The following is a 13,459-nucleotide window of genomic DNA, read 5'->3' as shown; positions in this document are numbered from 1 at the left end:
CTAGTAAATTTTTTATTTCAGTTAGGATACTTTTGTTCTAGAATTTCTATTTGGTTGACTTTTTAAAAATCCCTATTTGTTTAGTGATATATTCTATTTGGTGGAACATTGTTTTACTCACTTGCTTTACTTTTTGTTCATTTTTCTTTAGGCTTTTAAAACATGCTTATGAAAGTTGATTTAAAGGCTTAGTTTAATAAATATTACGTCTGTGCTTCCTAAGACAGTTTCTGTTAATTCATTAGTATTTTCCTGTGAATAATATTTTGTTGTTCATTTGAATGACTAATTTTTTTTTATTTGTTTATTTTATTTTTTAGAGATGGGGTCTTCCTATGTTGCCCAGTCTGCAGTACAGTGGTTATTCACAGACTCAATCATAGGGCACTGAAATGCCTAGGCTTAAACAATTCTTCCATCTCAGCCTCCTGAGTTATCTGGGACCTGTAGTGCAAATCATCTTGCCTGGCTCATCATTTTTTATTGCTGAAAAGTGGACATGTTGAATATTATACTGTAGTAAATCTGGAAATCAGATTCTCCTCCCTCCCTAGGCTTTGTGGCTGTTTGCTGTGAGTTGTGGTAACTTATTTAGTGATCATTTCTGTTTATTTTTAAAGCTCTATTCTTTGTCTTAAGTGGTCACTGAAACCTATGTTTCATTAGTTGTTGGCTCTAGATTTGAGAGAGGATTTTTTAAATGTCTAGAGAATACACATTTTTGTTTTTTTTTTTTTTTTTTAGACTGAATCTCACTCTGTCACCAGGCTGGAGTGCAGTGGTGTGATCTCAGCTCACTGCAACCACCAACCACCTCCCAGGTTCAAGCGATTCTCTTGCCTCAGCCTCCTGAGTAGCTGGGACTAAAGGCATGTGCCACCACATCCAGCTAATTTTTGAATTTTTAGTAGAGACGGGGTTTCAACATGTTGGTCAATATGGTCTCGATCTCTTGACCTCGTGATCTGCCCACCTCAGCTTCCCAAAGTGCTGGGATTACAGGTGTGTGCCACTGTGCCCGGCCAAGGTGTTTGAGCATTTTGTTTTCTATTTCTAACATTTTCTGTTTAATGTATACTTTCTCAGTTTGCCTGATTTCTCCACAAAATTAATTTATATATTCACTTATTAGCCATTTAAGGTTCATAGACATGTATTACTTTAATTCGTTTCCTACTTAATTGGGACTAAATTTACCCAAAGATACCTGTGTTTTCAGCTATGCTACCTTTGGCACCTGCAATAGTTTTGCTCCACTGACCATGCATATTCAGCTCGGATGTCCACGAGCCCATGTTTAACATAACAGATCTGGACAGAAAACGATTAACTGGCCATCTCCTTGTCACGGATGCAGGCTCTGTCTCCTTTTCTCATCTTCTACTACTCTACAGTCTTAAATCACACTTTCAAGTAAAACATAATAGAAAAAATTTGTCTCTTCTTTATCAAGCAAGTAATTCAAATTCTAGGTCCTAGTTTCAAGTCTCTCTCAGAGTGACTCCTGTTCTGTTATTGCTGTTGTCAGACTTCTGTACCTTACTCTAGGCCCATCTATAAACTTTCTTGTAAAATTCAGTTGTAGCAAATTACCTTGAAAAGTCAGTTTAGCAAGAACACTTCATCCTTAATATCTGATCAGCCTCAATGTTTCATAAGGTTTCTCACTGTCCGCCATCCCGCAAGTCTGATCACCCTGGCTGTCCCCAGCAAGAATTGGTTTGGTCACTTTAACCAGAATACCCCTCATCCTTGTTTCCTCTTAGTAAGTTTTCATCCATCAACCCTTAGCCTGTTCCTTGGCTATAAGTTCTTACTTACCCATACTGTCTGTATTTAGAGTTGAGCACAATCTTTCTCCCCAACTACAAAATCTTACTGCAGTGGTGTCTATACCGATCTTATTATTCTGAATAAAGTGTTTCTCATCATGCTTTAACAAGTATCATGGAATATTTTTTAACATGTTTGACATGTAATTTGTAAATAGTGTTCCTCACACATGGACAGCCAAAAGTGATCAGCCTTAGCTGGAGATACAGCAAGGTAAATACCTAGCTGTAGATTTTTTCAGAATTCTCAGTTGTTAGCTCATCTCAGTTAATAGTCATATTTGCTTATTTATGCATATTTTAAATATTAATAGTTTGAGAGGAGAGTGGATAAACGGTTCGTTTAAGGAAGTTCTTGTATCACCAAGGTAGTCATTAATTTTCCTATTTAAGCCTTGTACATTTTCATGCCTGAGAACAGGTACCTGGAAATCATGTATTCATTCAACAGTGAGCTGTTGACTGCTTTAGGCCTTGTGACAAATGAACAAATAATTCAATATAAAATATCCTGCCCCAATGACAGTATAAAGCTCTGCAACAAAATGTTAATTCAATTGGTGTGGACTTCCCCAACCATGTACATTTTAAAGGTCTTCAGAACTGGCTCTAGACTTGCCCCTAGAAGGTAACCTCCACACCCTCGGAAAATTCTACGTGATAAGAAAGACTGTCTTAGCTCACTTGAGGTCTTGGGCAGCAACAGATATATGATTCTAACCATATAAGTGGAAGTGAATCTCTTGTTTTTGGATGCATGGGTCTCTGGGCCATGCTGTATTAGTTTGATCTCTACAGTAGAAATGGTGATTGAGTAGCTAGAGCCAATCATGTGCCCAATGCATGCCTATGCAATTGAATCCCAACAAAATACTTCGGACACCAAGACTCTGGTTGGTTTCTCTACTTGGCAAAACTTTGCACATGTCACATTATGACTGGGAAAATTATGTACTGCTTGTGTGACTCCACTGTGACAGGACAACTGGAGGCATGCACTTGGTCTCCTTTGAAAGCTTTCCTACCTCCTATTTTTTTTTTCCCTAAATATAATCTGTATCTTTTCTATTTAATAAATTGTAGCCATAAATGTAACAGTTTTTCTAAGTGTTTTTAGTTTTTCTAATGAGTCATCAATTCTGACAGTGGTCAAGGAACTCCTGACAAAGTTAAATCAAAAGTGGAATTGCCTGTAATCCCAGCTACTTGGGAGGCCAAGGTATGAGAATTGCTTGAACCTGGGAGGTGGACGTTGCAGGGAGCTGTGATTGTGCCACTGCACTCCAGCCTGGGCAACAAGGCAAGACTCTGTCTCAAAAAAAAAAAAAAAAAAAGAAAAAAGAAAAAAAAAGAAATTTTCTAAAATGGACTTATTGAATTGTTGCAAAGTTATCATTATAGAAAAGGAAGAATTAATAGTAGGGGTTCATAAATATAATATTTGTTGCCTGGATGTCTACTGAATCACACATGAAATAAGACATCAGGTATGCTGTGAACAGTTATTAGATGTAAAGGTTACCAATAGAACTTAGAAATAATAGACCCAACTTTAAGGAGTCAGAACAACGGATACATAATATGTAAAATAAATAAAAACAAGTGTTTAAAAATCTTAACAGGGAGGCTATTATAGTGGCAGTTCCAGTGCTTTAGGTTTCTAAGTAAGAAAGCCAGAATGCAATATAAACAGAACAAACAAAACTAGAGACTTTACCTATCAGAAATTGCCAATTAACCTTCAACTAAAATATAATCCTTTTAAAAACTACTTTTACAAAATATATATGACCAACTTATTAATGACAAAGTTGACAGTGCAGTAAGTAAATAATGTCTTATACTGGCACTAGTGGTGCCAAGCCTATTAGACATTCACACACACACACAGAAAAGATCTTGATTCTTATCTCAGGCCACACACATAAAATTAATTATAGATGACTGTAGCTCTGAATGCAAAAGTTAAAATTGTAAAGCTCTTAGAAGAAAACATAAGAGTGACATATGTATTATAATTGGCAAAACTTTTAAAAATAGAAACCAGGACCAGGTGTGATGGCTCATACCTGTAATCTAAGAACTTTGGGAGGATTAGGCAGAAGAATCACTTGAGGGAAGGAGTTCAAGACCAGCTTGGGCAACATAGTGAGAATGCATCTCTACAAAAAAAAAAAAAAAAAAAAAAAAAAATTAGCTGGGCAGGTGGCATGCCCCTGTGGTCCTAGCTACCTGGGAAGCTGAGATGGAAGGATTGAAGGATTGCTGAAGTCCAGAAGTTTGCGGCTACAGTCAGCTATGACAATGTCAATGCACTTCACCAAGGGTGACAGAGTAAAACCCATCTCACACACACATATATACATACATAATAACAAATTAATTAACAAAAATAACCAGAAAAAAAGAAAAATTGATGTGTGACTACATTCAATTTAAGAAATTATTATTATCAAAATTAAGAAAATAAAAAACTAGAGTGGAAGAAGATATTCGTGTGTGTGTGTGTGTGTGTGCGTGTGTATATATCTGACAATATACTTGTATCCAGAATGTATAGAGTATTTGCAAATTAATAAGAAAAAGGTAGACAATGCAATATAACAATGCAAAAGTCTTAAACTGATACTTAAGAAAAATTACCTTCAGATGACCATTAAACATATAAAATGACATCAACTTTATTAGTTATCAAGGAAATGCAAATTATATCTCAATGCAGTTCAGTTACATAGCCACCAAAATAATTAAAATGAAAAAAGAAAACATACCGAATGTTTGCCAAGATGTACAACAAATGAAACTCTCATGCACTGCTGGTGGAAATGTAAATTGTAAGGACCACATTAGAAAACCATTTGGCAGTATATACTAAAGCTGAACATATGCATAACCTATAATCTAGCACTTTTTCTAGGTCTCTAGCATACAGAAATGTGACTACCTTGGCAACAAAGACATGCACTAAAAAGTTCAAAGCAAGAGTATTCATAATAGTCCCAAACTAGACACAATTGAAATTTTATCAACAATACAAGTTGATTTTATACAATGGAATACAATACAGCAATAAGTATAGATAGATTAGATTATGGATGAAAAAGAAGCAATGTGCCACTAAGAATGTTGAGTGAACGAAGCCAATCATAAAGAGTACACATTTTATGACCATAAAGTTCATAAATAGACAAAACTACTTAATGGTTTTAGAAATCAGGGTAATGTTTTCACTTGGTGGATAGGCAGAAACTACAAGAGGGCATCTAGATTTCTAGTAATCCATGTTTCCTTTAATTTTTCCTTTCTTTCTTTTCCTCCCTTCCTTCCTTCCTTCTTTCCTTTCTTTATTCCTCTTTTTAATGCTCTCCTTCTTGAACTGAGGTCTAGTTACCTAGGTATGTTGCAGAATTTTGTAACATTTATCAAGCTATATACTTATAACTTATGTATATTTACATATGTATAATATACTTCAATATAATTTTAATGACAAGCCCTAATACCTTTCTTAGCAATTGACAGGATACAAATTATAAATAAATCTCTATAAGGATTTTATATTTCTAAGAAACCATACTACATTTTCTATTCTTTTTCCTCCTTTTCTTCATATTTATTAAACCTTTTTCATTTCAGCATTCATATTGAAGACTTTGAAAATTATCCAATGAAAATTGTACATGACCTTTATATAGAAGTCCATACTCTAAGTGTATCACTCTTGCAATATTAATTTATCAATTTTCTGTGGTAAATTTTTTTTTTTTTTGAGAGGGAGTTTCGTTCTTGAGGCTGGAGTGCAAAGGCGCGATCTCAGCTCACTGCAACCTCCGCTTCCTGAGTTCAAGCAATTCTCCTGCCTCAGCCTCCCAAGTAGCTGGGATTACAGACATGCACCACCACGCCTGGCTAATTTTGTATTTTTAGTAGAGACGGGGTTTCTCCATGTTGGTCAGGCTGGTCTAGAACTCCCGACCTCAGATGATCCGCCTGCCTCGGCCTCCCAAAGTGCTGAGATTACAGGCATTAGCCACCGTGCCTGGCCTTTTGTGGTAATTTTTGGCCTAAATAGACTTAGAAGTTAGATAAATTATCATGTACTTTCATTCCTCATAAAAGAATGATGTCAATGTTCTTGACAGAAAGACTAGAGACTCAAGGAAGTCCTTAGTTTCATACAGGCATCAAAAGTAATGATAACAAAAATTCACTGTGTATCAGGACATTAACAGCTTTTCCAGAAATATGGATATAATTTCTGTCAAAAATATTTAGGTTTGAATAACTTCAATTTTATAGCATTTGCTTTAGTATTAAAGGTGAAAGTATGACTAATGAAAGTCAATTTTGCTTTATTTTAAAAAGCAGCAGGGGAGGGCAAGATAGCCAACCAGATGCAGCCAGGTAGAACAGCTCTCACAGAGGGACTGAGATGACAGGTATGCTTTTAACAGATCTTCAGAGGAAAGGCGCTGAGAGTGGACAGAGGGAAGACACAGAAGCTGGTCTGAAGCGGCAGAAAGCTGGAAACAATGCATGGGGCTACTGTACACCGGGACTCATTGTTGGACCACAACAGCTCCAGGAGAACAAGCTGAACTGTCAAGAAGCAATCCACTCTCATAGGCCTCTGGAACCCCGAGCAGGAAGAGACCCCTCAACCACCAGAGACACTTGAGTTAGCAGGGAGAGCTGCTGTCCCTTAGAGCTGCAACCCCTACTTGGTAGAGATAGCAAGCCAGCTGATGCAGAGCCCAAAGGGTTTGATAAAGAAGCATCTGTAGTGAAGTGTGGACTTGGCCAACCATCCCCACAGGCTCAACTTGCTCCAGTAGGAGACTTTAGCAGTCCAGGGGAACTGTCAGATCTGATCTCCACAGGGCTGTCTTGCCTATCAGATGGCGCTGGTCTGACCTGAGCATCCCTTGGTCTGCTGGCCTATCCTGGGGCCCCAGCCTGGCCATGTCTGCTTGCAGGGCAGTCTTGGGTGTCCTGGGGGCCCACACTGTAGCTTTTGCACTGATGCACTATGCCCGACTGGTGAAGAGCTCCAGCAAGATGACCCCTATGACCATGCACAAGCCTGTCTGTTCCCTCCCCATACTGCAGCTTCCCCCAGGGCCACGGTAACTTCCCACATCACTTTGCTGGTGCATGTCTATACGGGCAGGTTTTACTTTCATTGCCCACCTGTGCTGGTGGACCCCCCACCAACCACCATTGCAGATTCAGCCGTGGCAGGCACAGAGCCAGCAAGCCCTACCCACACTTGCACCCTACCCTTGCACTAACACTGCACAGAGAACAGCAGGTCCTCCCCTGAGCAATCACTCCTGCTTGTAGGGCGCCGATTAAGCACCCAGACCTGCACCACTAGCACCCTGGCCCTAAGCCAACACCACCTCCAGCACAATGGCACACACACTCTGCAACAGGGACTCCCGCCACTCCTAACCCCCAGCTGTATTGCCTTCACCATTCCAATGAATGCCTGTAGCATGGCAAGCACCCCAGCACCCACTAGCACTCTGCTGCAGCTGCTGCACCTCACCCCCCACCATACATACAGTGCAGTGGATTCCAAACCTCCAGGTGCCAGAAAACAAACAAGGTTCAATACAAGTCTCCCAGAGAGCACAAAGTCCAAGATTTGGGAACTGAGTGCTGGCCCCCTAAAATCTGCCAGAAACAAAACCAGTTGGCTGAATCCACATTTTACCACAATCAAATTCTCATGGCAATCAAATATAATAAAAGAAGAAGAAGAAGAAGAAAGCACATCCAAAGGTCAGCTACCTCAAATATTGAAGGTAGATAAACTAACAAAGATGAGAAACAATCAGTGCAAGAATCCTGAATGCCCAAAAAGCTAGAGTGCTTTCTTTCCTCCAAACGGCTGTGTCACCTCTCCAGGAAGGGTTCTGAACCAAGCTGAGATCACTGAAATGACAGAAATAGGATTCAGAATATGGATAGAAATGAAGATCATCTGAGCTACGGGCATATATTGAAACCTAATGCAAGAAAGCTAAAAATCATGACAAAACAATGCAAGAGCTGACAGACAAAATAGCCAGTATAGAAAAGAACATAACTGATGTGACAGAACTAAAAAACCCATTCCAAGAATTTTGTAATGCAATGACAAGTATTAATAGCAGAATACACCAAATGGAGAAAAGAATCTCAGTGCTTAAAGACTGACTTTCTAAAATAAGACAATCAGACAAGAATAGTGTAAAAAAAAGAGTTAAAAGGAACAAATAAAACATCCAAGATATATTATGTTATGTAAAGAGAATGAATCTAAGACTCATTGGTGTCCCTGAAGGAAATGGGGAGAATGAAAGCAAGTTGGAAAACGTATTTCAGGATGTCATCCAAAAACTTTCCCAACATAGCTAGAAAGGGCAACATTCAAATTCAAAAAATGCAGAAAGCACCAGTAAGACACATCAAAACAAGATCATCTTTTAAGACACATAATCATCAGATTCTCTGAGGTTGAAATAAAAGGAAAAATGTTAAAGACAGCTGGAGAGAAAGGTCAGGTAACCTACAAAGGGAAGCCCATCAGACTAAAAGTGGACCTCTCAACAGAAATCTTAAAAGCCGGAAGAGACTGGGGACCAATATTCGACATTCTTAAAGAAAAGAAATTCCATCCCAGAATTTCATATTTGGCCAAACTAAGATTCATAAGCAAAAAAGAAATAAGATCCTTTTAAGACAAGCAAATGCTGAGGGAATGGATTACCACCAGATCTGCCTTACAAAAACTCCTGAAAAAAGCACTTAATATGGAGAGAAAAGACTGTTACCAGCCACTACAAAAACACACTGAAGTACACAGACCAGTGACACTATAAAGCAACCACATGAACAAGTCTGCAAAATAAACAGCTACCATCATGATGGCAGGATCAAAACCATACATTTTAATACTAACCTTAAATGGAAATGGACTAAATGCCCCAATAAAAAGACACAGAATGTCAAGATAGATAAAGAACCAAGACCCACTGGTATGCTGTCTTCAAGAGACCCATCTCACACACAATGATACATGTAGGCTAAAAATAAAGGGATGGAGGAAAATCTACCAAGCAAATAAAACACAGAAAAAAGCAAGGTTTGCAATCCTAGTTCCTGACAAAACAGATTTTAAACCAACAAAGATCAAAAAAGACAAAGAAGGGCATTACATAATAGTAAAAGATTCAATTCAATAAGAATATCTAACTATCCTAAATACACATGCACTCAGCACAGAAGCACACAGATTCATAAAGCAAGTTCTTAGAGACCTTCAAAGAAATTTAGACTCCCACACAGTAATAGTAGGGGGCTTTAATACCCCACTGACAGTATTAGATCTTTGAGACAGAAAATAAACAAAGATATTCAGGACTTGAACTCAGCACTGGATCACATGGACCTGATAGATATCCACAGAACTGTACACCCAAAACCAACAAAATACATATTCTTCTCATAGCCACATGGCACATACTGTAAAATCAATCACATAATCAGAAGAAAGACATTCCTTAGGAAATGCAAAACAACTGAAATCATAACAATCTCTCAGACCACAAGACAATCAAACTAAAAATCAAGACTAAGAAATTCACTCAAAACCATTCAAAACCATATAATTACATGGAAATTTAATAATCTGCTTCTGAATGACTTTTGGGCAAATAATAAAATTAAGGTGGAAGTCAGGAAGTTCTTTGAAACTAATGAGAATAAAGATACAACATACCAGAATCTCTAAGACACAGCTAAGGCAGTGCTAAGATGGAAAATTATAACACTAAATGCCAACATCAAAAAGTTAGAAAGATCTCAAATTAACAACCTAACATCACAACTAAAATGACTAGAGAACCAAGTACAAATCCCAAAGCTAGCAGAAGGCAAGACATAACCAAAATCAGAGCTGAACTGAAGAAATCTGAGACATGAAAAACAATTCAAAACATCAGCAAATCCTGGAGGCATTTTCTTTTTAATTAATAAAATAGACCATGAGCTAGCCTAATAAAGTAAAAAAGAGAAAAGATTCAAATAAATATAATAGAAAACGACAAGGGGGATATTACCACTGATGCCACAGAAATACAACCAACCATTAGAAAATATTATGTATGCCTCTATGCACATAAACTAGAAAATCTAGAGGAAATGGATACATTCCTGGACACACACACCCTCCCCAGACTGAACTAGGAATAAATTCAAACCCTGAACAGACAAATAGTGAGCTCTGAAATTGAGTAGTATCTTCCCAACCAAAAAGCAGCACAGGACAAGACAAATTAACAGCTGAATTCTACCAGATGTACAAAGAACAGCTGGTTCCATTCCTGCTGAAACCCTTCCAAAAACTTGAGGAGAAGGGACTGCTCCCTAACACATTCTCTGAAGCCAGCATCATCCTGATACCAAAACCTGGCAGAGGCAGAACAAAAGAAGAAAACTTCAGGCTGATACTTTTGATGAACATCAATGCAAAAACCTCAGCCTCAACAAAATACTGGCAAACTGAATCCAGCAGCACATCAAAAAGCTTATACACCATGATCAACTAGGCTTTATCCCCGGGATGCAAGTTTAGTTCAACATATGGAAATCAATAAATGTGATCTATCACATAAACAGAACTATAGACAAAAATAACATGATTATCTCAATAGATGCAGAAAAGGCCTTCAATAAAATTCAACAACGCTTCATGATTAAAACTCTCAATAAACTAGATATTGAAGGAACATACCTCAAAATAATAAGAGCCATATACAAGAAATCCACAGCCAATATCATACTGAATGGGCAAAAGCTCAAAGCATTCTCCTTGAAAACTGGCACAAGACAAGGATGCCTTCTCTCACCACTCCTATTCAACATAGTAATGGAAGTCCTGGCCAGGGCAATCAGGCAAGAGAAAAAAATAATGGGCATGCAAATAGGAAGACAGGAAGTCAAACTATACCTGTTTGCAGATGACATGATCTTATACTTAACAAATCTCACGGTCTCGCCCCAAAATCTCCCTATGCTGACAAACAACTTCAGTAAAGTCTCGGGATACAAAATCAACGTGTGAATATAACTAACATTGCCATATACCAACAACAGCCAAGCCAAGAGCCAAATAACACAATCCCACTCACAACTGCCACAAAAAAGAGTAACATCCCTAGAAATACAGCTAACTAGGAAGGTGAAAGATCTCTACAAGGAGAACTATAAAATGCTGCTCAAAAAATTAGACAACACAAACAAATGGAAAAACATTCCATGCTTAAGATAGAAAAAAAATCAGTATTGTAAAAATGGCCATACTGCCCAAAAACAATTTATAGATTCAATGCTATTTCTATTAAACTACCAAAGAGACGCTTCACAGAACTAGAGAAAACTATTTTAAAATTCATATAGACCCAAAAAATAGCCTGAATAGCCAAGGCAATCCCTTGCAAAAAGAACAAAGCTGGAGGCATCATGCTACCCAACTTCAAACTATACTACAGGGCTACAATAACCAAAACAGCATGGTATTGGAACAGACACATATACCAATGGAACAGAATAGAAAACCTAGAAATAAGGCTGCACACCTACAACTATACAACTATTTGATCTTCGACAAACCTGATAAAAATAAGCAATGGGTGCCACTGCACTCCAGTCTGGGCAACAGAGTGAGACTATATCACAACAACAACAACAACAACAAAAAACCCCATAAGCAATGGGGAAAAGATTCCCTATTTAATAAATGTTACTGGGATAACTGGCTAGCCGTTTGCAGAAGATTGAAATTGGACCCCTTCCTTACATCATGCACAAAAATTAACTTAAGAGGGATAGCACACTTACATGTAAAACCCAAAACTATAAAAGCCCCAGAAGACAACCTAGGCAGTATCATTCAGGACATAGAAATGGGCCAAGAATTCATGACAAAGGCGCCAAAAGCAATTTCAACAAAAGCAAAATTGGCAAATGGGATTTAATTAAACTAAAGAGCTTCTACCCAGAAAAGAAAAATATCAACAGAGGAACAGACAACCTACAGAATGGGAGAAAACTGTTGCAAACTATGCACCTGGCAAAGGTCTAATATCCAACATCTATAAGGAACTTAAAAAAAACCAAAACACAACTCCATTAAAAAGTGGGCAAAGGAAATGAACAGACACTTTTCAAAAGAAAACATCCATGCAACCAAAAATCATATTTCAAAATGCTCAACATAACTGATCATTAGAGAAATGCAAATGAAAACCACAATGACATACCATCTCACACCAGTCAGAATGGCTATTATCAGAAAGTCAAAAAGTAACAAATGCTGGCACAGTTGCAGAGAAAAAGACCCTTATACACTGTTGGTGGGAGTGTAAATTAGTTCAGCTATTGTGGAAGACAGTGTGGTGCTTCCTCAAAGAACTAAAAACAGAAATACCATCTGACCCAGCTATCTCATTACTGGGTATTACCTGAAGGAATATAAATCATTCTATTATAAAGACAAACGCATGTATATGTTCACTGCAGCACTATTCACAATTGCAAAGACATGGAGTCAACCTAAATGCCCATCAATAATAGCTTGAATAAAGAAAGTGTGGTACATATACACCATGAAATCCTAGGCAGCCATAAAAAAGAATGAGATCATGCCCTTTGCAGGAACCTGATTGGAGGTGAAGGCCATTATCCTTAGCAAAATAACACAGGAACAGAAAAACAAATACTGCATATTCTCACTTGTAAGTGGAAGCTAAATGATGAGAACACATGGACACATGGAAAGGAACAAAAGACACCGGGACTTATCTGATGGTAGAGGTGGGAGGAGGGAGAGAATCAGAAAAAATAACTAATGAATACTAGGCTTAATACCTGGATGATGAAATAATCTGTACAACAAGCTCCCATGACACGAGCTTACCTATGTAACAAACCCGCACATGTACCCCTGAACTTAAAAGTTACAAATAAAAAATAAAAATAAAAAGCAGTACTGAGTGCTAACATTTGTATTAAGAATACGGTTTACTGGGAAAAAATAGACATTTACTAAAACTGTGGACCATCTGTGTGAGTCAAAAACCCTTATATATGTTAGGTATAATGTAAAGAGCAATGCTAAAATAGCTGCATTTTAAGAGAAACTGTTTAATTTTTTAAATTCATATTTTTATTAACAAGCACACATTATGCATGACCTGAAATCATATCATGAATAAATTAGTGTATGCATTATAAGCTCAATCTGTCAATGGGCTTTTATTCATAAGTGCTGCCGCACTCTTCCCAATATAATAATAGTGCTACTTTCATTATTTGAGGAGAGCACTATGTTTGTACATGGAATTAAAAACAGACAATGACACATTTGTGGGGTCCTAAGACAAAAATTATTAAAAGGTGGCATTTTCAGCCCTGAGAATTACGTTAATGCACCACCCCCACGCTGTATCTCCTTCAATGAACTTCTCTCCACTGACAATAAATAACCATGTGTGTGAGTCGGACTGTTTCCACTCCCTGATTGCCTTCTTGTCACCGCACCTGGGTAGTTCAGAATCACAAGAAACCCCATGCCACGC

The 13,459-nt window shown here is 37.8% G+C and overlaps 1 protein-coding gene across 4 annotated transcripts in view; it reads right to left on the bottom strand.

The window, feature by feature from the left end:
- The window catches only part of ZNF678 (zinc finger protein 678), a 98,013-nt gene that overhangs the window by 53,537 nt on the left and 31,017 nt on the right, over window positions 1–13,459 (bottom strand). The window contains exon 2 of one of the 4 annotated variants that reach the window (XM_031004768.3): window positions 3,902–3,994. The exons of the other annotated variants lie outside the window; for them this stretch is intronic. Within the exon in view, the coding sequence (XP_030860628.2) occupies window positions 3,902–3,994 (93 nt within the window). The remainder of the gene's footprint in view (window positions 1–3,901; window positions 3,995–13,459) is intronic. 4 annotated transcript variants of the gene reach the window in all.

This window comes from Gorilla gorilla, chromosome 1 (genome assembly GCF_029281585.2).
Source record: "Gorilla gorilla gorilla isolate KB3781 chromosome 1, NHGRI_mGorGor1-v2.1_pri, whole genome shotgun sequence".
Lineage (NCBI taxonomy): Eukaryota > Metazoa > Chordata > Mammalia > Primates > Hominidae > Gorilla > Gorilla gorilla.
The sequence above is the reverse complement of the archived record's forward strand: the minus strand, read 5'-3'. Positions and strand labels throughout refer to the sequence as shown.